Genomic DNA, 22,557 nt, shown 5'->3' on the forward strand with positions numbered 1-22,557 from the left:
GAGATCAGTGTCTCACCTGATCCTACTTTTCTATCTAAATGTTTGTGTGTCTTTCTTAATCTCCCATCAGCCCTCATCAGTTTTCTGAATTAACAGCTGTGCAGATTGTGGCAGTCAACCTTGACAACTTAGGGAGACCCTGTCTCAAAACAAAATATAAAAAGGGCTGAAGACATAGCTCAGTGGTAAAGCACCCCTGGATTCAACCCTAGAGACACAGAAAACAAAAACAAGTAAGTCAGAATGGGAGAAAATATGTACAATGTATATATCCAATAAAGAATTTGTATTCAGAATCAATTAAAACTTCTTATATTAATCAGAAAAAATCAGTTAAAAATAAACAGAAGATTTTTATAGACATTCATAAAGGAAGGTGTCCAAATGGCCAAGAATAGTAGAAGGAGAGGCTCAATATTGTCAGGAAAATACAAGGTTTAACCATAACGAACTAGCACAACACTCACATTAGAATGGCTACAGATATAGAGGATATAGAGCAATTGTAGCTCACTTTGGAAATCAATTTGACAATTTCTTACAAATTAAATGTATACTTTTCAGATGCCACAGCATTGCCTATGTATTTATCTAAGAGAAATTAAAACTTATGTTCACACTACAATTTGTCCATACATTTTCATAGCAGCTTTATTCCTAACACAATGGAATGTAATGCAAAGACAAAAAGGAACAACTTACTGATTCATACAACAATATATATATATATATATCTCAAAAATCGTATGCTAAGTAAAATTAGTCAGACATAATTGAATATAATGCAGAATCCCATTTACATTAAATTCTAGAAAAGGGAAGATTTCAGCTATGATGGCAGTGGTTTCCTCAACACAGATTGACTATAAATGGGCAAGCTGTTGCTAATGATTTGGAGTTTGCATTTAAGATGAAACCCTTTTATCATTCTTGCCCTAAAACAACTCAAAACCACTTTCTAAACCACTGTCAGGGACTTTATAATTCCAGACAACTCAAGTAAACAGAAAGAAACCACACTATTTTAACAGAGAATGTAATACAAAATAAGGAAAAAAAAAACAAGAAGAAAGGGAGGAGAGAATTCCATGAAAATAGAAGAGAGATGAGTAGAGTAGAGGAAAGGGATTGAGTGGGTGAGGGAGGGTGGCGAGATGGGAAAAAGAAGGAATGGTGGAGTAAATTTTACCAAACTTTTCCTATGTACATACATGAATATAAAACAGTGAACTTGACCTTTATGTATGTCCATAATACAATAAAATAGCAAAAACTATAAATTAATAGAAGAAAGATCAGTAGAGTAGAGGAAAGGAAACAGGGCCAGGGAGGAAGGAAGAAAAAGGAGAAGTACTGGGGTAAATTAGAGTCAATTATGTTCCATGCATGTATGGTACATCAAAATAAATCCCAATATTATGTGTAATTGAAATGAACAAATAAAAGAGTTAAGCTCATACTGGAGGACTAAAAAGGAAAACGTTGAACACTAAGTTAATACAGAGAGAGAAACTTTAGGAAAGGGCTTGGGATATAGCTGGTAGAGTTTGGATAGCAGCATGTCAAGGCCCTGGATTCAAACCCCAACATCTTCCCACGCCTCCCACAAGGTTTTCATGCCAAAACACAGGAAGGAAGCTGAAGTTAAGAACTAAAAGCCTGGAGGAAGGGCCGCCCATGAGTCTAAACTAGAACCTCTTGATGAACATGTTGCCCCAGTAGTGTTTGTGCCTTAGAAGTTTGAGGGATGGCCACTACAGAGATGTGACAGTGTTGAGAAAGAGGCAAGTAGCTGGTGTCAGTATATCTGAGGGAAAGTGATGAGGCTGGCTCTAGAAGTGTACAGAAATGTTGCCAGGGTGATGGTGAGATGGGAGGATAAGAGAAGGAGGATCCTCTAGTGCCCCCCTTGGCAGGACCTAACAAAATCCAGTTATTATGAAAAATATGGTTTACAGAATCCAAGCCCCAGCATCAGGAAGCAGAGTAAAAAAGAAGAGACTTGGTGCTGACAACAAATAGATTACTCTTTAACACAAATGCCAAACAAAATGACGTAGAAGATAAATAATGAATGCCAACCAAAAATGCGTGGATAATTTTGGTTCGCGATTTTATTGAGTATAGTAGTATTGGGTGAAATGTCAGGATTAAAATCATGATCCAGCTCTACATTCTACCACCAACAAGTAACTTAACATGCAGGATCTTCAACTAGATACTTAATATTGAAACTGGATGTTTTGGATAGTGGTGGGTGAGGCCTGTTTGCTGTTATAGCTCATTAACTCTGCAGCAGGTATTGCCATTTAGCAACCGCCTACCAGCCATTCCTCCAGACAAGGTTCTTGTCTCACTAACGCAAAGAATAAAATCCATGGATAGTGGAGAATGAGCACAAAAGAATAATATTTATTCAAGCAAGCAAGAAAGGAAAGAGCTCTCATTGAGTGACAGGGATTCTGATAAAGGTTTGCCATCCAAATGTTTTAGTCTAGGGACTTAATTATTAATACTGGCACTGCTCACCATATATGTTAATTGGGGATCAGAGAAGTGCTAAGTTGATTGGTTCACTCACAAAGTGTTTTATTCCAACCAGAATGAAGTTCCTTACAACGCCTATTTTACTTTTTATCTTTTCTCAGTGTTGTACCAGGCACTTTTCAAATGGTCTACATGTGTCAAGTGTGTTGAGCCAACCTCTCAAACATCAATCTGCCTGTTCTGTTTACCTACATCTTCACTATCTCCTAACAATTATCAAGGTATCTCAGCTTTCATCTATTTTCCCCCTACTTTGGGGTTGCTCCACAGAGCCTATGAGATAAACTTGAGTGTTCTATCCAAGTGTACAACATCATTGTTGGTATAATTATTAATATTGAAAATAATAATATAGAAAATAAAAAATGACCTAACATCTGGTGTTAACTTTCCATTATCATAACATCATTATTAATTACTATTATTAATTATTCCATTAATTAATTAATTATTAATTTTCCCATTAACATAACAAGCACCAGAGATAAATGAAGCTATTAAGAGGAAACTGTTTCAGGGTTTCAGTCCAGGGTCTCTTGGCCCCATTGCTTTTGGGCCTGTGGTAGGGGAATATATCATGGTGGGTGGGTGTGGTCGAAGAAGCTGTACTCTTGCATGGTGGCAGGGAAGCAGAGTAAGAGGAGGGGGCCACAGTCCCAATATCTCCTTTGAGGCCATACCTGCTATGACCAGAAGATTTCCAACGAGGCCCATCTCTAAAGAAGGTTTTCTGTCTTCCCACAGGCTGGGGACCAACCTTTTAATTCATGGGCCTTTGGGAGATAATTAGCCAAGCTAAAGCACATACAAATTATTGAAGTGTGTAGGGAACTAAACAGCTGTGCAAATAATAATGCTCTCAGTCAACCTCATGATTTTCTAATTTGGATTTTTGATGTGTAGATATAAGTTAATAGGATGCATTCTTATTCTTAAACTACAAATACATTTTCTAAACTACCTATACATTTTCTAAGCAGTTCATGTGTACTTTTAGCCCAAGCATAGGCAATTCTGAATTTTCATTTGAAGCTACAGATATATTCTCTCCCTCAACCATGATATAATCTGTTATCATTTATATAAATAAGTGGATCCATATGTTACAAAGAAAACTGTCAACTATATCCTGAAGTTGATTAAAAATGCAACATTTGGAAAAAAAATCAACATTTGTTAATGCCTGCAGAGTGTGATATAGATGTATGTGAAAAAGAACCTTTGTCTTAAATAACAGAGATAAATAGGAATAAAAATTTTAATTGAAAAGAGCATTATAGCACATACTTGGAGAAGAAAATAGAGATAATTTTTTTAAAAAAATGATGCTTACTCATTAATTAATGGGTGGAAAGTAGAAATAACACTTTGGATTCTTTGGATTAAAGTTTGATCTACTTTGTAGAATTAAAATTATCTCATATGTGGACTTAAAGTAGAAAAATATACCAAAACTCGGTGTTCTGTAGTGTAATAACATCTATATTTATTTAGATATGCATTTATTTTTGGTACCAGAAATTGAACACAGGGGCACTTAACCACTGCACCACATCCCTAGCCCTTTTCTATGCAAGTACACACATTGTAGGACTATTCATAGTGACTTTTATTATCAGTGGTTTTCAACCTCTAACCTACATCAAAATGACTTGGAAAACCTGTTTAAAAAAAAAAAGCAGATTACTGGTCTCCATACTCACTTTTTGGTTTAGTATGTCTAGGTGGAACCTTAGAATTGTATTTCTTTTCTTTGGATGGGGCAGGGTAGTCCCAGGGATTGAACTCTGGCAAATTCTCAGGAGATGCTGATGCTTCTGGTTTGACCAGGATCATGTTTTGAGAACCCCTGCTGCAGACTTCTGAATAATATTGAGAATAATTTGTTCGTATACCTTATTTTTATACCTTCAAAGTGAAGAGTATCTTGGAGAGATTTTAAACCTTGACAGTCACTGAACTGTCTCAGCAGAAATTTTAAGAGAATGTGCCAAGCTTCTGTAATACAACTCAAGGAAATAAAAGTGTACCTACTATGACAGTAGAAGAACTCCTACCAGGAGTGTAGTTGGTTAGTTATTTCTAAGTTTTTACAACAGTGTATTGGATTAATACTTGGGTGAACCTAATAGTCACAGATATCAGTCTGTATGTCATATAGATAGAATGTATAACATTCCACAATCCATTTAAATTCAGCTAACAGAGGGTTAATTCATAATAACAAAAAACAAACAGGTGATTCTTAGATGCCTCCATGGACCCTGCCACCTCCAATAATATCTTCTTTAAAAAATATATGAAACATAAGAAAAAAATTGGAGTCATTGAAGAAAATACTAGGATTACTATTACTACTATATGTGTTTGCAAGTACATTCAGATGTAGTTCACAACACAGTACCTATAAGTACAATTACCAAAAATAAATAGTAAATTAAATATAATAAACTTTTATTAAATTAATATAGTTCATAGGATGGATAACATATCTTAGTCAAAAGTGGTGGTTCTTTTATCATTGTTTAAATAATCAATATATGGGAGACATGCAATGGCAAGTTCTGCTTTTGAACATCCTTTAATACAACATTTATTTGAGAATCCTCTGCGTTTTCTTTGGGGATGATTCCCCCAAAATAAACTGTGTGGTGTTTTAATTTTAGTTGAGCTTTTCTTCTGAGGTTTTATACTGTCATGAGAATATGGATCAACATCATCTGATGAAGAATAATCGCTTATCTTGATGGGCAGCCAGTTGACCTTTTTATAGTGATACTTAGAGTGTGACTGTATCCTCAAACTATTTATTGGTTTTCTTGGAGAGGCAGAGGCTGTTGAGAAACAAGAAAATATTACTGCCTTATTAAAGTTTTCCCTTAGATTGAAATTAAATATTGGAATACTAGAAATCAGCTAATGATTAAAAACAATTACATTTTAAATAAAGAATAGAAAGTATGGTTATTCAAAGGCAATATATATTTTTAACTAAAATAGTTGTGGGATTTTCCTATAATTTCTTTGAACATTTTTGTAATAACATTTTTAACTAAAATATTCCTGTGCCATAAAATTTTACAGTATGTAAATTGGTGGTTTTTAATATATTCACAGGGATATAAAACCATCATTACCATCTAATTCCAGAATATATATATCACCCCCCCCACATACAAAAAAAAAAACCACTAACCTCAAAAAACAACAAGAAAAAACAGCAGTCACTATTAGTTTCTCCTCCTTGGTTGCCCTTGGCAACTAGGCATCTATTTTGTTTCTTTGTATATACAGTAAATGGAATATAAATGGAAGTATATACTATGTGGCTGTTTGTGTCTGGTTTCTTTCATTTAGCATAATGTTTTCTATGTTCATGATGTAACATATGTGATCTTTTCATTTCTTTATGACCGAAAGAGTTTCTGTTGCAGAGATATTCCACATTATATTGTGTTTACCCATTTATCTCCCATCAGTTGATGAACATTTAAGTAGTGTACACTTTGGGGCTAATACCAAAAAGCACTGCTATGAACATTCACATGCAAGTTTTTATGTGAATATTTTTTCAATTCTTTTGGCTAAACACATAGATCATATGATAATTTTAATTTTTTGAGGAACTGACAAACTTCCACAGCAACTATACCATTTCACAATCTTAACACTGTCAAAATAGTGTTCTAATTTCTCCATATTTTCACCAACACTTGACATTTTCCATTTTCTGATACAGCTATCCTAATGGATTTGAAATATTTTCTCATTGAGTTTTTATCTATATTTACCTAATGCTTAATGATACTAAGCAATCTTTTCATATGCTTATTGGATATCCTGTTTGGATCAATGTCCATTTAATGTCTTCATCCATTTTAAAATTGGGTTGTCTTTTTATGGATATTTTATAAGTAAACAGTCATCGGAAACCATTTTGTTCTTCATCAAAATATAAAGAAACAAGAAGTGGTATATGCTCAAGGTTCGATGAATGATCTGATTGTTGCTGTTATAGTGCTCTTAACTCATTCAACATTATTGGATATTATCCACAAGAAAACAAAATAAATACATAAGACAATTATTTGGAGACTTGTTAGACTTCTGTCACGACCCTGACTCATCTATAGAATCTTCTAGGAAGATATATTTGTCAATAGCCTCCACCGTAAATCCAGCCTCTCTGTATCATGGCATTCAGGTGGTGGCACAGGCATAACTGGCAGCTTTTAGCTAAGTTTATTGTGGGAATCAGATGCAGAAAGTGGAGAGCAAATGTTTGAAAAACTTGCAGTTTAGTTAGCAAAGGAGCACATGTAAAATTTGGGCCATGGAAAGCATGGTTGCTGAAGAGATTACCACCACTAAAGACAAAGTAAGTACTTTGGACAGAGATAAGAGAAAACATGCCTTGAGGACATCTCAGGAAGCTGCAAGACCATGCCTATGCAGGATCAAGGGTAAGGTAAGAGTTAAAAGTCATATGAGAAGAGACCCTACTCAAACAGGCTAGGAAGTTGTTTCCCCAGGATTTGATTCACCATGCTCAGCTGCCCAGAAACTCAGAGGCTGCTGCACCGATGGAGCAAGCTACTACACAAGTTGGCAACAGATGTTGGCATTGTCTACATGGTTCTGGTTCTGCAGGAATGTAGGATAATGGAATGAGGGGATCAGAGAGGCTTCTACCAAGATTTCAAAGGAAGGCCTGGAATGTCAAGAAAATTGTAGCAGGATTGAAATCCTTGTGTGAAGCCCACAAGAGGGTGGTACGTGAAGATGTAATAATGGAGCCAAAGATGACAATCACAGAGAACCCTGTGGAACTCCTCATGGATAAGAAACTCAGTTGAAGATGAGCATTGCTCCAAAGAAGGGAGGTCTGGTGCCCTAAGAAGGCTGTGTACTAGAAGAAATGGGGACTCAGGGAGACAGATCCAGAATAGACTCTGAAACTGGAGACCATATGGGCCTGAAGATTCCAGCAGAAAGTGGGAGCACATGATGTTCCCAACATTAGGCAGCTACACAGAGTGAGGCTAGCAAGGCAGAGGTCAGAAAGGCAAGGTGGAGTATTTCTTCTACCATGCTAAGTCTAGTTTAGTTAAAAACAAATCTGTGAATGTTTTAATTGTAAATTTAAATGTGCTAATTTTATAATCCATAATATATTTTAAAATATGTAATAAAAGATATGTTGGCAACTAATTGCTCACTTTTACTTGATATTCAGAAAAATATGATATAATATTATTGTGGTTAAGATTTGTTTGATGTGAATATAGAATGTTTAATTAAAATAAAGAAAGAAAGAATGAAGCCAAAGCTGGAATGGATACCCCAACAATTAAGAGATGAAGAGATGCTAGGAACATGGAATGTTTGCTCAGGAAAGCTGAAGGATGTGTCCAGAGGCCATATGTGGTATACCCTACAAGGCCACAAGGGTAGGACTGTCCAAGCCCTTTGGAACTCACATCTTGCCACCATGTGGCTCAGGTAGCAGATATGTAGTTAAAGGAACTAATGTTTGCCTGGTTCAGTTTTGGTCTTGCTTCTTTCTATACCCCTACTCCTCCCTTTTGGAATGGGAATGTTTACTCTGTGCCACTGCATATTGGATATATGTAATTTGCTTTTTGATTTTTAGAGGAGATCAAGAGTTTGTCTTGAATCTTAGTTGAGACTTTGGACTTCAGTACTTTTGAGAAATACTGGAACTGTTAAGATTATAAAGATCCTTGGAGATGCACTAAATGTATTTTGCATTATGAGATGAGAATGAAGTTTTGGAGGCCAGGGGTAGCATATTATGGTTTGGACATGAGTGCCCCCTGCAAAAAACTCATGTGTTGGAAACATGATTGCCAGTGTAGAAACGTTTAGAGATGAAGGCATTAGATTATGAAAGTTATAACCTCACCAACCACTTCTTGAAAGATGTTCTTCACTTGGTTTCCAGGATACCACATTCTCTTTTCTTCCTACTAGACTAGCTATCCCTTTTTCTATCTCCTTTGCAAATTCTTCCTCCATAATTTTAAAATATTTTTGTCTCCTAAGGTTCATTTCTTGGTGCTCTTTTGTAGCTATATTTTCTCCCTTAGTAATTTCCTTTAATCTTATGGCTCAAAAATTATCTATGCAACTATAACTCCTAAATTTCTACCTTCAAACAAGATTTCTCTTCTAAAATCTAGATTCACATAGAATATTTTCTACTGAACATTTTTACCTCAATATTTCTGATTTGAACAAACTCAATATATTTAAAACTCTACCTGGATTTTAAAAACTATGTCCAGAACTGAATTATTAATATTGTCTTCCAAACCTGTTCCACTTGAGGCCTGTCCAATCTTGGTTGATGGAAACCCCATCTTTCTAGGTGGTCCACATAAAAACTTTAGAATCACTTTTTTATGTTTGAAAGTCATTATTTCTTTTTGTTCAAAGTTTCCCAAATATATCTAGATTATAATAGTTTTCACTATTTCCACTGCTACCAACTTTAAGACCCTCCCTCATTAATAGACCTCTCTGCTTCTACTCTTTCTACCCTATAGTCTATTCTCAACATAGTAGACACAGTGATCCCTTTAAAAAATTATTCATGTCATTTTACTGCTCAAAAATCTGTAATTACTCCCTGTATCAGTCAGAGTAAAATATAAAGTCTCTTAAATGGCCTAAAACATCCTATTTTAACTTTTCTGACTGATATTTCTCGGACCTATCTTCTACTACTTTCATCTACTCTCTCTGTTCCAGTCATCCTGGCATACTTCCTGTTTCCTGTATGCACCAGGCAAAAGTGTCTTTGCTCAGCTGTTTTCTCTTAAATGCTCTTCCTTAGATATTCACTTGGATAATTCCCTTGCCACCTCTGTCTTAATCCATTTTTGCTGCTTGAAACAAAATATTTGATACTAGGTAATTTATAATGAACATAAATTTAGATACCTAATGGTTCTTGGGGTCTAGAAAATCCAGGAGCGTGATGCCAGCATCTGGTAAGAGCCATTGTGATACATCATCTCATGGATAGTAGATAGAGTGACAAGAGAAGGCAAGGACAAGAGAGCAAGAGGGGAATAAACTTGCTTTTACAAATAATTCACTCTTGTGATAACCCACTCCTATGATAATAACATTAACAACATGAATCTATTTATGAGGGAAGAGCCCTTTTTACCTAATCACCTCTTAGTAGGTGCCACCACCAACACTGTGGCATTGGGGAGTAGGTTTCCAACATATGAACTCTGATGGATACATTTAAACCACAGAAATCTCCATTCTCAAATATCACCTTTTCAATGAGTCCTCTGACCACCTTTCAATCCTTTATCTTATGTGTCTCCCTTATCCTATTTAATTTTTAATTTTTTCCTGTAGCTATTATTACCTTCTAATATTTCCTTATTTATTACATTTATTATTTATGCAAGTTCCATGAGGCCAGAACCTTTGTCTGTTTTGTCCTATTTATGTATCCCAAGGATCCAGAACAATGCCTTCCACTTAATTGGTATCTCATAAATATTTGCTGAATTAATTGATAAAAATTTAAAAATCATGTGACTATACATAATGCAAAACAAAGTTCTTAATAATTTCAACCCTCTCTTAATTATAAAAAATAAAACTCTTAGCAAGTTTCCTTGTCTTAGTAAAGATTATATAACATGAACCTACCAATATATGACTAATGGAGAAATTTAAATGCATGCTCTTTAAGACTGGAGAGAAATATCCCACTATCATACTGATTTTATATGACTAGACAACCTAGCCAGCTCTATGTGGAAAGAAAAAAATGGTTTAGAAAGAAACTGACAAACTATCATTTGCAAATGATAGAAAAATGTATACAATCAGAAAACTATTAGAACCATGAAAATATTTCATCATGGTTTCTGGATCAAGTTCAACCTTTTAAAATCAATTAAGGTTCTCTAATCAATAATCACTAACAAAGAAGTATAATTCACAACTATTTATAATTGCATCAAAAACAAAGTGTTAAGCATTAACTTAAATAATACAAAAAGTCTCTATAGAGAAAACTTAAAAATTCTAATAATAGTATATAAACATTTTATGTTTTTGATTGAGATGACTTTAATGTTATAAAGATGTTAATTCTCTTCAAATTCAGCTCTACACTCCATGCATCACAATTAAATTTTCATATGGATTTTTTAAAAAATAAATATACTATTAATTATATATAGAAAAGAATGAAGGTTGGAAATTAACTTGGTCAATCTTAAGGGAACAAAAATTTTAAAAGTTAAACACCAAAGACTTGCCCTCACAGATAAATGACATACTACAGAGTTATAGTGTTAGAAATAGTGTAATCATGTTATAAGGTCAAACAAACAGACCAATTAAATAGAATAGGAAGTTCATTCAAATTTAATAAACACTAAAGGTGGAACCATGTAAATCAATGGGAAAAAATGATTGGTAAAAGGGTTCAGGAAACTAGCTCCTTATGTAGAGAAAAATAAGACTTGTTGAGAAAACTAACACAAGATAGTATCCCTATCTAGACCAGAACTAAAAATGAACCCCAGAAGAATTAAGGACATAGTGTGGAAAGTAAAAGTATAACTATTGTATTTGAATAACTGTTAAAAATCAAATGAATAATTACAATCTCCCCCCCCCAGAAAAACCAATCCAATACAAAAGCAGGAATGTTTCAGAAAGAGAAAAGCCAAAAGGCTAAGATGCATGTGAAATATGCTCAAACCAAGAGCAAGTTGAGGCAAAATGAGTAGTGTGCAGCAGTTAAAAGCAATGAAATAAATGTTCACATGACAACAAGAGATCTTAACTACAATTTAGATATATTTAAAAGTTATACTGGAAGCAATGCATAATTTTCCAAAATGTATAAAAACAAGCATACATAATAAAGGTATGGAAAAGCTGCCTATGAGAGGAGGGGCATGGGAGTAGAAAGAGGACAAGTGAAGATGATGATGCTCTAATATACTGTATAATTTACTTATATTTTTCTATCTTCACCATTCTGTAAACCTTATGAAGGCAGGAGCCTTACTGTTTCTTCTTATATCCCAAGTACCAAGAGAATGTGTAGCACATAATAGTTATTCAGATGGTGTTAAATTAGGCTGGGGTGCAGTGGCACATGCCTATAATCCCAGTAATTAAGAGATTGAGGCAGGAGGATCACAAGTTCCAGGCCAGCCTGGGAAATTTAGTGACACCCTATCTCAAAATAAAAAATAAAAAGGGCCAGGCTGGGTGGCACAAACCTATAATCCCAGGGGCTTAGGAGGCTAAAGCAGAAAGATTACAAATTTCAAGAGAGTCTTAGTAGTTTAGTGAGGCCCTAAGCTACTTAGTGAGACCCTGTCTCAAAATAAAAACAAAAAGGGCTGGGGATGTGGCTCAGTGGTTAAGAGAGTCTGGGTTCAATCCCTGGTATGAAAAAAGAAAAGTAGAAAGGACTATGGGTGTAGCTCTGTGGCAAAGTACTCCTGGGCTCAACAATATTGTTGAATTATTATGTAAAGAAAGGAACCCTGCATGGACTAGATGTGGTGATATCTAAAAATAAAGTAGAAAACCAGGAATAGATGAATAAGACCAAAAATAAGAGAATGTGATCAATTTAACTGCAAAAGGGGTTATGGATTATAAAAAGCTGATGTTGAAACATGAATGATTTCACCTGGCTCTACTCAACCATAGTTTAGAAGTATGATGTCTGTTTCATGGTGCCATATTCTGGGTAGGTCTTGGAGACATAGTCCACACACTTATTAACAAGAAGCACACAATTTCAGATTCAAATTTTGTATGAGTAGCTCTGAAAAAAATTTTAATATCAGTGTACAAACTATCTTTTCCTGTGTCAAGAGTCAAACAGATCATTAGAAGATTAAAATTGTAGATAGCTGACTTGATCTAATATAGTAATGTGTCCCACTGGTGACAGCTAAATAAAAATTAATAAATTTTTAAGCACATCATGTGTAAAATAAATGGCATAATTATATATTCAATACTGGAAACACATACCTCTCAATTTCTAGTTCATGAGAAATTAACAGGACAGAATAAATGTCATCTTCTCTTTTAACTTTTTAAATTTTTGATATACATTCAAACAGATTTTTCCTTCTTTACACATTTCAAAACAATGGTGGCACATATTTCCACTCCACCAAATTATCCTTTACCTAATAGTTGCCAATATTAACAAGTTTAGTGAGTATGACAATTCTGAAACATTATCAGACACACTTGAAACTCCAGCTCCATTGTAGATTCCCTCTCATTGAATTAATATCATTTATTCATCCAAGAAATTATAAATAACACCAAAATTGTCTTCAGAGTAGGCTTGATAGCTGAAGTTCATAAGGCAGAGGATTTGGAAAGCATATGTTACTAGTGCAGGTAGCAGTTTCTTACTGAATTCTCTGCTGGAATATGAAGTCTAATGAAATGCCTGAAAGACTGCACCAATGACAGAGTTTTCTTTGAATTAATGTGATAGTAAACCTAAAACAAACAGAGAAAAGAAAAAAAAGGAAGGAATAAAACAGAGAAGGTGAAATAGACCTAGTAACTTAGATATTGCCCACCAACTTGTATCATCAGCATCCCCCAAGGCACTTGTTAAAAATGCAAAATCTCAGATCCCATCACCAACTTACTGAATCAGACTCTGCATATTCTACATTAACAGAATTCCCAAGTGATTCATATGAACATTAAATCTGAGGATCACTGAACTAAATCACAAGTAGAAGACTTTGGGAGAGAGATTTCCTCCTTTGTAAGAGAAGGACAAGATAAGTTTATTTGTAAGTAGGTTTGATGGTGTAAAATAATCGAGATTTAATCTGATAGTTTCTGTCTCAAAATTTTCATTCCCTAAACAGCAATAGTTTAATTAACTCCATTCAGCCATCCAGCCATCCCTTCATTCATTCATTCACTCACTTAAAAAGTTAAATTGAACAAGTGTTTAAAATGTGCCAGCACTGTTTGTTCAGTCATCTACATTAGTGTCTATTTTGGCATGATAGTTGACTCTTTCCTTAATCTTAGTTAACTTTTGCAATATTTGTCCAAAAATCAAGTGAATTACTTTAAAAGGCAACAATTTCAACGACTACACTGTGAATAGAATATTAACAAAGTGCATTTTCTATTAAAATGGCAAATCATGTAAGGCCTGAAATCTGTTAGTCACAAAATATAAAAATGTATTTGGAAGGTATACTTATAGACATGACACAAGAATATTTTCCTGAAAACTGCTTGAAAGCTTAGAGTACAAATTAAATATATACTAAGCACAGATTTATATGCTAAGCCCTTTGCTAGGCATTTTAGGTAAAAACATGAATGAGATAGTTCCCATAAAATGATGTGGTATGCCTGGCTGGCTTTATAGGTGTGAGATTTGTACAGTTGCCCAAGCTGTGCGTTTGCTTCTAAAGTTCTGTTGGTGCAGTCTTGAAATTCTCAATTAACCTATCTTTGAACTTGTAGATGAAGTCTAAGTACATGAACTTTTAAGTGAAGTCTGATGGGAGAATGGACCGAGAGTGAGCAGAGGAGATAAAGAAAAAAAAAATGATAAAAGCTTTACATTTTAGTACATTTGGCTCTTTTCTGCTTTTAGAACAGTGGATTGGGCACTGGGTTTAGCCAATTATGCAGCCAGTCCTAATGACAGTCAAATAAAACTACTGCATGGGCCAGATACTGTGACAGAATAGAGAAATGATGCAGTTAACTATGGGAAGGTCAATGATGATTTTACAAGGGAAAATATCAATGGTGGGCTGTGAAGGACAAAGAGAGTGTGCCAGAAGAGAAGAGCCCTCCAACAAGGTGAAGTGTGTGTGTGTGTGTGGGGGGGGGGACAGTGTTCTTATAAGTATAGGTATATACATTTATTTCCCTTAAGATTTTTAAAAAGAAGTTTTCTCATAGAGAGTTAATTATATTCTCCGTATACTGCCTTTAAACTTTTTGTATTTACCTGTGTACTGGGCACAAATTCCACTTCCTGCAGAAGCTCATTATCTCGTGGAGCAAGCTTGAGGATAAAAAATGTACTGAGATGAACAAACATGCCCTGGGTTTCGATTTTTACCTGGGTTTGTGACTCTTCCCCACTCGGAGAAAGGGTCCCGGTGGTTTCGGTATTCGTAGGGGTCGAAGATTTCAATCTCGCCAGGAATCGGGGGTTCCTCTGTATTAGGGGTTTCCTCCTCAAGCTTGAACTGGCTCCAGTTAGTAGTGCCACAGAGTTTTTCTATTTCTTTCACCAGGTACCTGCCGCACAGCTTCCTGGTTTTGGTTAAGTCTTCTCTAAGTTGACTGGAGAACTGAAGCAGCAGGGGCCCAAACCACAGCAGAAGTAAACCAAAGAGCTGCGTCATCCCTGGGTCCTTCAGCCGGGGGCCAGGTAGCGGGGCAACGGCTGTCTGCGGACCCCACCTCTCCCGGCCCCACCCCTGTCGGGATGCACTTTTACGCATGCGTCCCAGCGGTCTTGAAAGCATCCGCAGTCCCTGGAACACAGAGGAGGCTCCCAGTGCACTTAGATTCTGCTTTCAGCCCTCAGGAAAGTCAGGGTGGTAAGTTGTAGCTTTCAAAATTAGACCCCGGAATACCCCGTCTCCTTCTTTTGATCCATTTTTTCTTGCCTTTCTCATCGGGAATCTAAATGAAACCTAAGAACACTGGGACCCCTGTTAACAGAAAAAGTAGCCATGAGAGAGGTTCCTGCCTTCTTGTTGTAAACATAATATGATGATGTTTTTACTGTCAGTATAAAATCACCTGTGATTGAGCATGAGTTGAAAATTATTTTCTGCCATAAAAGTATCCTTGTTCTATTTTATTAACGTATAAATTACCTCAGTTGCTTTTTCATCTTCTAACATAATAATGATTGCAACATGTTTATCACTTTAACCAACAAAAAGCACTGTCTACATTGCCTAAACAAGTACATATTAAAGTGTCAAAATAATTTTAGTGACTTGTCAGTTAACATCATCCAAAAATAATATCACAAACCAATGCAGTGGTGTAGTTGAGTACTTGTTTGGTGCTATTGAAATGGCCTTTGCTCACAAGCAGATTGTAAAAACATCTAACTTGAATTTTTCTCTCCAAGGAATTCAAACACTTTTAGACTGGTTTCTATCCTGCTTCTAAGAGATTGAAATAACATTGTTAAGTGACCTAAATGGATTATTCTCAAAAATTGTTTCTGTATGTACCAAGTATGAATTACAAGCCCAGTCCCTTGTGTGCAAGAAATAGCCACTGACTTTACTTTAATAAATCAACTATGCATCAAAACTCTAGCACTGCGGAAAATTATTATAAAGTCTTTTAAATTCAGTTCCAACATTTTTCTGTGCCTTGAAACCTGGGGGGTTAATACTATATTTTCAATTCAGTAAGGTTTCATAGTCCCATAGTTTCCCAAAAAAACATCCTCAGGGATTGCTCGCAGTGCCAAAAACTCAGTGTTAGTTTTTCTCACCATGGGTAGGGAAAAACTAGTCAAAGTTGGTTGTTTATTCTCTAGGACACTATACATATCCCATTCTAAGTCATCCAAATCACTAAAATCAACCACATTCTATATTGAGATAAACATTTCTTGAAAAATAACCTTCTTGGAAATATAATACTATGATGTTTTTATTGTAAAAATGAAATCTGTCCATTATTTCCATGAGTTGAAGATTAATCTTTTCTACCATAGAAGTATCCTAGTCCTATTTTATTAATGATATAACCTCATCAATTACTTTTTACTCTTAAAAATTTACAAAAGACAAGTCCCTATTCCACTGTGAAAAATAAATAAATTCTATCTTTTATTTGGAACTAAGGCTGTTTACTAGTTTCTTTAAAGTACCCCAAATCACAACAAGTCCTCTAGTTTCCCTGAGGGAACAGAGGTAAAACACAAACAAAAGAGTCTTATAAATATGTGGCCCTATTTGCATTCCAAAGCACACTGTATGATTTGACTGCTATCTAGTGTGCCCATTGCCAAGAAAACTGTGCTATATGAAAATGATAAACCATTTTCTCTTCTACACAAAACACATAGAATATAGGAAATTTATCATAAATGATTTAATTCTTTTGGAAGAACATCCATCAACCACATACTCTTTCTAGATTATAGGTTTCTACTACTTTTTCTTTACTTTTATGTTGTGTGTGTATGTGTTGTCCATCACTACACATAAAGAACACAGTATCAAACTAAAACATTCCTGCAACAGGGAAAAAAAATCAACCAATGCCCCAGAAAACCATTGGAAAGAAAGAATAGAAGGTGATTAGAATCTGGCTTCTCCCATTGTGAGAAGACCTGCAACCTGTGCTCTTCCAAGACTTACCAGGCAACACTAGGAGCCCCTGCTTGTTGTCTCCTCAAGCTCTCTGGAGGGCAGATGTAATAATGGCCTTTGGGTGTCCTCTCTACTTAAGTTTCTGATCTTGTAAATGAATGAATAGGAAAGAACAGTGTAACAGTTAGACATCCTCATAGAAACCTAATGTGATATTACTAGAAATTTTCTTACTTTTCATAGTACTTAGGTAATTGTCATCCATTTCCTATTCTTTGTGAAAAAGCAGTCCATTCCTGCATCACAGTATTATGGATGGATGTACTGGGAACTATATAATTCTAGTCATGTAATGCCTTAAAGAAGAAATATAAAGAAATGTGAGTTGATGGGAAGCTATTTATGCAGAAAGAGTGAACTGAGATAAACTGGCAGTGAGCTGACAAGGCAGGTTTTCATGTCTTTTGTTCAACTCTGTTTCCTATGATGAGACTCCCCCGTGTTTGAGATTTAAAAACAAGCACCAAATGGATTACAGATATTTCAGTAACCACATAAATATAATGTAGAAAAAGAAATGACTGAATAAGGAAGAAGGCATTTGAAACTCTGAAAGTCAAAAGATGAATGGGAGGATGCAAGGATGTGAGTGTGGAGTAAGTGAGGAGAGGTGTGGAGAGTGAACAAACCTGAGGAAGACAATTACCAGTAGAGATGGGTGGGGAAGGGGTGGAGCTTGGAACTTTGGCTCAGGAGCTGAGCTATACCCCAAAACATATAAAAGCCTGGTTGAGCCAAGGAGGGAAAGTGGCCTGAAGCCCAGGGAGACACACAGGCTCAGGTCAACAGGTGAGACCTCTGCAATCCCTAATTAGGGCTGAAAGCCCAGTGCAGGAGAGACCAGGGCCAGGATGGCAAGCCTGTTCATTTCTTAGCTTCTAGGAGTCTGGCTGCTGTTGGTCCAGTTTCCCAGGGAGATCACTGAGTATTCACAGAACATCTGTCCAAAAGAGTTTGTGGCATGATTTTTAGTGACATTGGGTACAAATGCAGGTCAAGGGGGCTGAGAGGCTGAAATATCCATGAGGAAGTGCCACTGCAAGAAGGACCACTGTCAGGTGAGAGCTCCAAGCCCTCCCTTCTATCTTTTTGCACTGAATATTAGAGGCTGTACAGCTGTAGAGGGCTGGACTTTCACCATGGGGGCTCTGCTGGAGATCTGGATGCTCTGCTGGCTGGCTGCCCCCTCTGCAGGGGCAGATTCATCAAAGTGTGAACTTCTCTCACCAGAGGGAAGGCTGAGAGAATGTGGAACAGGCACACCAGAGGCACTGTGTTTCCTTTTCACCTCTTCAGCAGGAGTAATAGGGTGTGCAAAAACAGAGCCCCAGCAGGAGGAGAAGCTGCCCAAAGACCAAATGTAGGAGGAGGGACTCACTCAGGACTGTTTTTATGTTCTATTATATGAAGGCAACCATGCTTTTGCTTCTCAGTAGGAAACTGTTGCCATTTGTCTGACTCTCCTTGACATGAATATATTTTCACACCACTCTCCATCTACTCTCTTTACCTCACAGAAGTCCCTGTAATCTTTAGCCACAGAAATGCAGAAGCCTTAAAAACATTGTCAAAGTTCAATCCTGAATTTCTACAGGAGCTGAAGGCAATACTTTCTAACAGTTGGTCATTATGGAGGAACCTACAACATCTAAAAGACTGGTGTCATTTTCTCAAAGCATTCAGTAAATTTTGTTGTTATTTTCAATGTATACAGAGAGTTCAGTATCTGATTTGTGGTTTACGTGGCAATCATGGATTTATTATGTAAGCAATCTCAATTATAATGACTCTGAAACACAAGTCAGTCACCAGTGATGAACCAGTGATTATTAAAATTAGGAATAATTGTTCTTGATGCGTTGTGTGCATTTTCATTTTTCTGAAGGGAACAGTCTCCCCAGGATTGTTATTTGTGCCAACATGTACTCCTTGCTGGGAAAGTAGTCTTCATGACTCTTCTCTTGTTAATTGTATAATAATATCACTACATTTAATTCTACAGATTTCACAATGATTAAAGTGTTTATGAGGCAGGCAGTACTGTGACTCACTTTGACACTGCCTAACTCCAAGAGGAAGAAGACAACAAAATTGCTTCATGGACAATATCAGCAAGACCAGTTGTATATAAAACCACAGACCTCCCAGTTTTCTGCTTGTGTCAAAATGTACACACTTTGTCTTTCTGATATGTTCTTTGCCAGCCACCAGGGTGTACACTAAGCTTATGTCTTTAGATTTTTAAACCCAAAGGAAATACCCTTTCAAAGTAGGGTTCTTTTATGTTTGGAAGTGACCCGACTATGTACTTTGAAATGCTAAAGACTTGGTCCTAAGACACATTTTCTGACATTGGGCATGAATTTATCAGCACAGTCTCTCAAAGGCAAAAAGAAAACAAAGGAATCCCACATTTAGCTCTGTCTTGAATCATGGGGTCCTAGCACCAAAGTGTCAAGACTCCCATGGTCCTCAGTGTACAGTAGTTTGTGCTGCAACACCCTTACTGCTACTGTGCATGGTCCCCTAAACTCAATGCTGGTCTCTCTTCCTGGATACAGGAGAATTTTGCCACAAGTGTCTTTCTATTCCCTAGTGTACTTACTACAAATCTCCTACTCACATCTTCAATTTTCTGTGGCTCCACCACAGAGCAGTGCAGGGCAAAAGCCAAGACTACAGCTTTATGTAAAGGTAGAGATACTAGTAGAGAGATAGAAGAAAAGTCAATTTATTTTTCTCTTCTTCTCCCTTTGTGTTTTACCTGTGACAGATATTTGTGTAAACTCTTGGCTGAACAGCTATTTAAAATCAGGTTGAAGAAGATTCTCTTAGGTTCTTCTGACAATTGACCCATTTAGGCTAATTATTGATGTACACATAAAAGTCACTTTAAATTTTTTTTTTTGTTTTTAGTTGTAGGTGGACACAATATCTTTGTTTTATTTATTTATTTTATGTGGTGCTGAGGATCGAACCTGGTGCCTCATACATGTGAGGCAAGTGCTCAACTACTAAGCTACAACCCCAGTCCCTAAAAGTCATTTTTTATAAGAATGTTCTTTCTAATATTAATATGGAAAGTTAAGGGTTCCCAAACAGCCAAATCATTCTTGATGAAGAATAATGTTGGAGGATTCAATTTCTTAATTTTAAAACATTCTGCAAAAGTACTGTAGACAAAAGCGTCAGTCAAATTATGTCCTGCATAGATGGAGGTAGGAGAGTTAATGAGTGTGATGCAGGATTCTTTCACAGAGAGGCAGGACACTGGGGCTTTTGGCAGAAGCAGTATTCGTTAGTGCTGGCACCAGTCCAGCAGATTCTTATTCAAAAGGCTAAACCTGGAAGTCATGGGTGTTGCCTTATAAACCCTCATTTTAGTCCTCCATTTACATGTTAACCCATTTGTATTCCCCATATGTTACCTATATTATGATTGGGTATTCTATACTATGGTGCAGCAACAGAGCTGCAACAGTGTTAAACTTAACACAGTAGCAACAGAGTTGTACATTGCTTGACAGTCATGCTTGCACCTATAGATACTATATGTAGTAAGGGGAGACCCCATAATACATTCCCCCCTTTTGGTTCAAAATCTTTCAGTGTCAAAGAGCATCATCCTGATTACACAGCTTATCATAACATCATGACATGTGTTGCTGTTTTCCTTTCAACCATAGCTTCCATGAAACTGGAGACAGATTTTATGACCAGGGTAAGAGGCACAGTAGGACTAGCAAATAATACCTTTGGGTTACCACTTTTCCAGGTCTGGACTGGATTGGGAGCGATCTTTCTTATACAATCTGTGATTTCACCTATGACCCTGCTTTCATCATCTATTTGTAAGAAATGTTTGCTCAGGTTAATTTCCCCACATACCCCACCTTCAGAAGAAAGTATTCAGTCTAAGACTGAGTGGTTTTGGTCAATAGTATTGCTCATTTAAGTACTTGGCTAATAAATTGAGGCCTCTTGAAGTTTTATTAGTGATAATTTCAGCAATTGCTTATAACTAATAATGCAATTTAACATACAGAATGGAGTTTGGTACTTGTAGAACCCGTCCTCTGGTTAGGGTTTTTAATAGCAAATTAAGGACCATAATAGTAGGGTTATAATAGTAAATTAAACTAAGATTGAGCAGATGGCCTGTTTTCTCTCCAAGTAGAGTTGACACTGTCTGTGGGACAAGTGAGAACTAAAGTATTTGATTATTTCTTGACAGTTTGGGGCATTTTTCCTTAAAAACTTGTAGCCAGTTTCCCATAGGTTGGTGAGGAGTAGGCCTGTTCCCTCCATATAATCCTCCTGGGTCTGTCTGGCCAGCATATTGCAGTAGTGTGTTCAGCTATGTTGGTCCACTGGGACGGCGTTCAAATTAGAGTTTAATGTGGTTCCAAAAATGGTTGAAGAATTTTTAAATCCTTGAGGCTGTCTAGTCCTTGTCAGCTTGCCTTTGTTTCTGTTCTCAGGATTTTCTCAATGGTAAATGAAGATCGGTTAACTCTGAGGGTAAAGGCAGCAGAGAAGAAGGCATTCTTGAGAGATCTAGATATGTGAAGAAGGCAGTTTCTTTGGAGATGATACCTAGGAGAGTATGGGAATTAGGGATAACTGAGTGTAAGCCAACAGTGGCCTGGTTTATGGCTCACAGGTCATGAAACAGTTGATAGTCCACTGTTCACAGCTTCTAGACTGATTGGCAGGAGAGGTATGTTCCAGGATGACTGGCAGTGTTGGGTTGAGTCACCATGGAATGTTCTGCAGTGTTGGGTTGAGTCACCATGGAATGTTCTGCAGTGTTGGGTTGAGTCACCATGGAATGTTCTGCAGTGTTGGGTTGAGTCACCATGGAATGTTCTGCAGTGTTGGGTTGAGTCACCATGGAATGTTCTGCACTCATGTCAACCATGAAGTCCATGGGTCCGTCCCCCAAGGTTGGTCAGACCAGAGGCTCCTAGAGGCCTAACAAAATGGAGCCTGGTCTGTACTAGTCTCTCTCACAGTTTCCTATGGTGGCCAAACAACAAAATTAATCTCAGGGGCTTCCTGTGGTCACTGCAGTGGTTAGAACCATCCTTGAATAAACTGACTTCTCCTACTTTGTCCAGAGACTAGGCAATAATCCTCTGACTTTTGGGGGCACTAATTCTCTCAGTGACATTATTGATGACAGTGAGCACACATCCTAATATCATCTCTGGGTGAGATGGTTCTTCTTTTTGGCTCCTTAATTGGCCTCAGCTCTGGCCTGACATGACACCTCTCCAGGAATGTCCTGAGTGTTTCCTGAGGATGGCCGTGAGTAGATCTTCCTTCTTTATTTTACAGTTTGCCTCCAATCAGGGTTCTTGGTGTCATTGGACAAGACTTTTGTCTCAGCCTTCAATTGTTGGCAGGCATTCATTCCAGCAAAGCCCTCTAACTTCCGTAGTTTATGCCCAATGTCTTCATGGGCCTGACTGACAAAGGCTGTATTAACCATCCACTGATTCTCAGTTACTTCTGGGTTGCATGGGGTATAATATCAGAATGCTTCACATAGCTT

The 22,557-nt window shown here is 36.7% G+C and overlaps 1 protein-coding gene across 1 annotated transcript; it reads right to left on the minus strand.

The window, feature by feature from the left end:
* Positions 1 to 5,029: 5,029 nt before the first annotated feature.
* Insl6 (insulin like 6) lies at positions 5,030 to 15,300 on the minus strand. The gene is made up of 2 exons (XM_005324120.4): positions 14,708 to 15,300; positions 5,030 to 5,381 (listed from the first exon to the last, which is right to left on the minus strand). The coding sequence occupies exons 1-2, from the start codon at positions 15,117 to 15,119 to the stop codon at positions 5,041 to 5,043; spliced, it is 753 nt and encodes a 250-aa protein (XP_005324177.4). The 5' UTR covers positions 15,120 to 15,300; the 3' UTR covers positions 5,030 to 5,040.
* Between the last annotated feature and the right edge of the window lie 7,257 nt (positions 15,301 to 22,557).

Source organism: Ictidomys tridecemlineatus, chromosome 4, assembly GCF_052094955.1.
Source record: "Ictidomys tridecemlineatus isolate mIctTri1 chromosome 4, mIctTri1.hap1, whole genome shotgun sequence".
NCBI lineage: Eukaryota > Metazoa > Chordata > Mammalia > Rodentia > Sciuridae > Ictidomys > Ictidomys tridecemlineatus.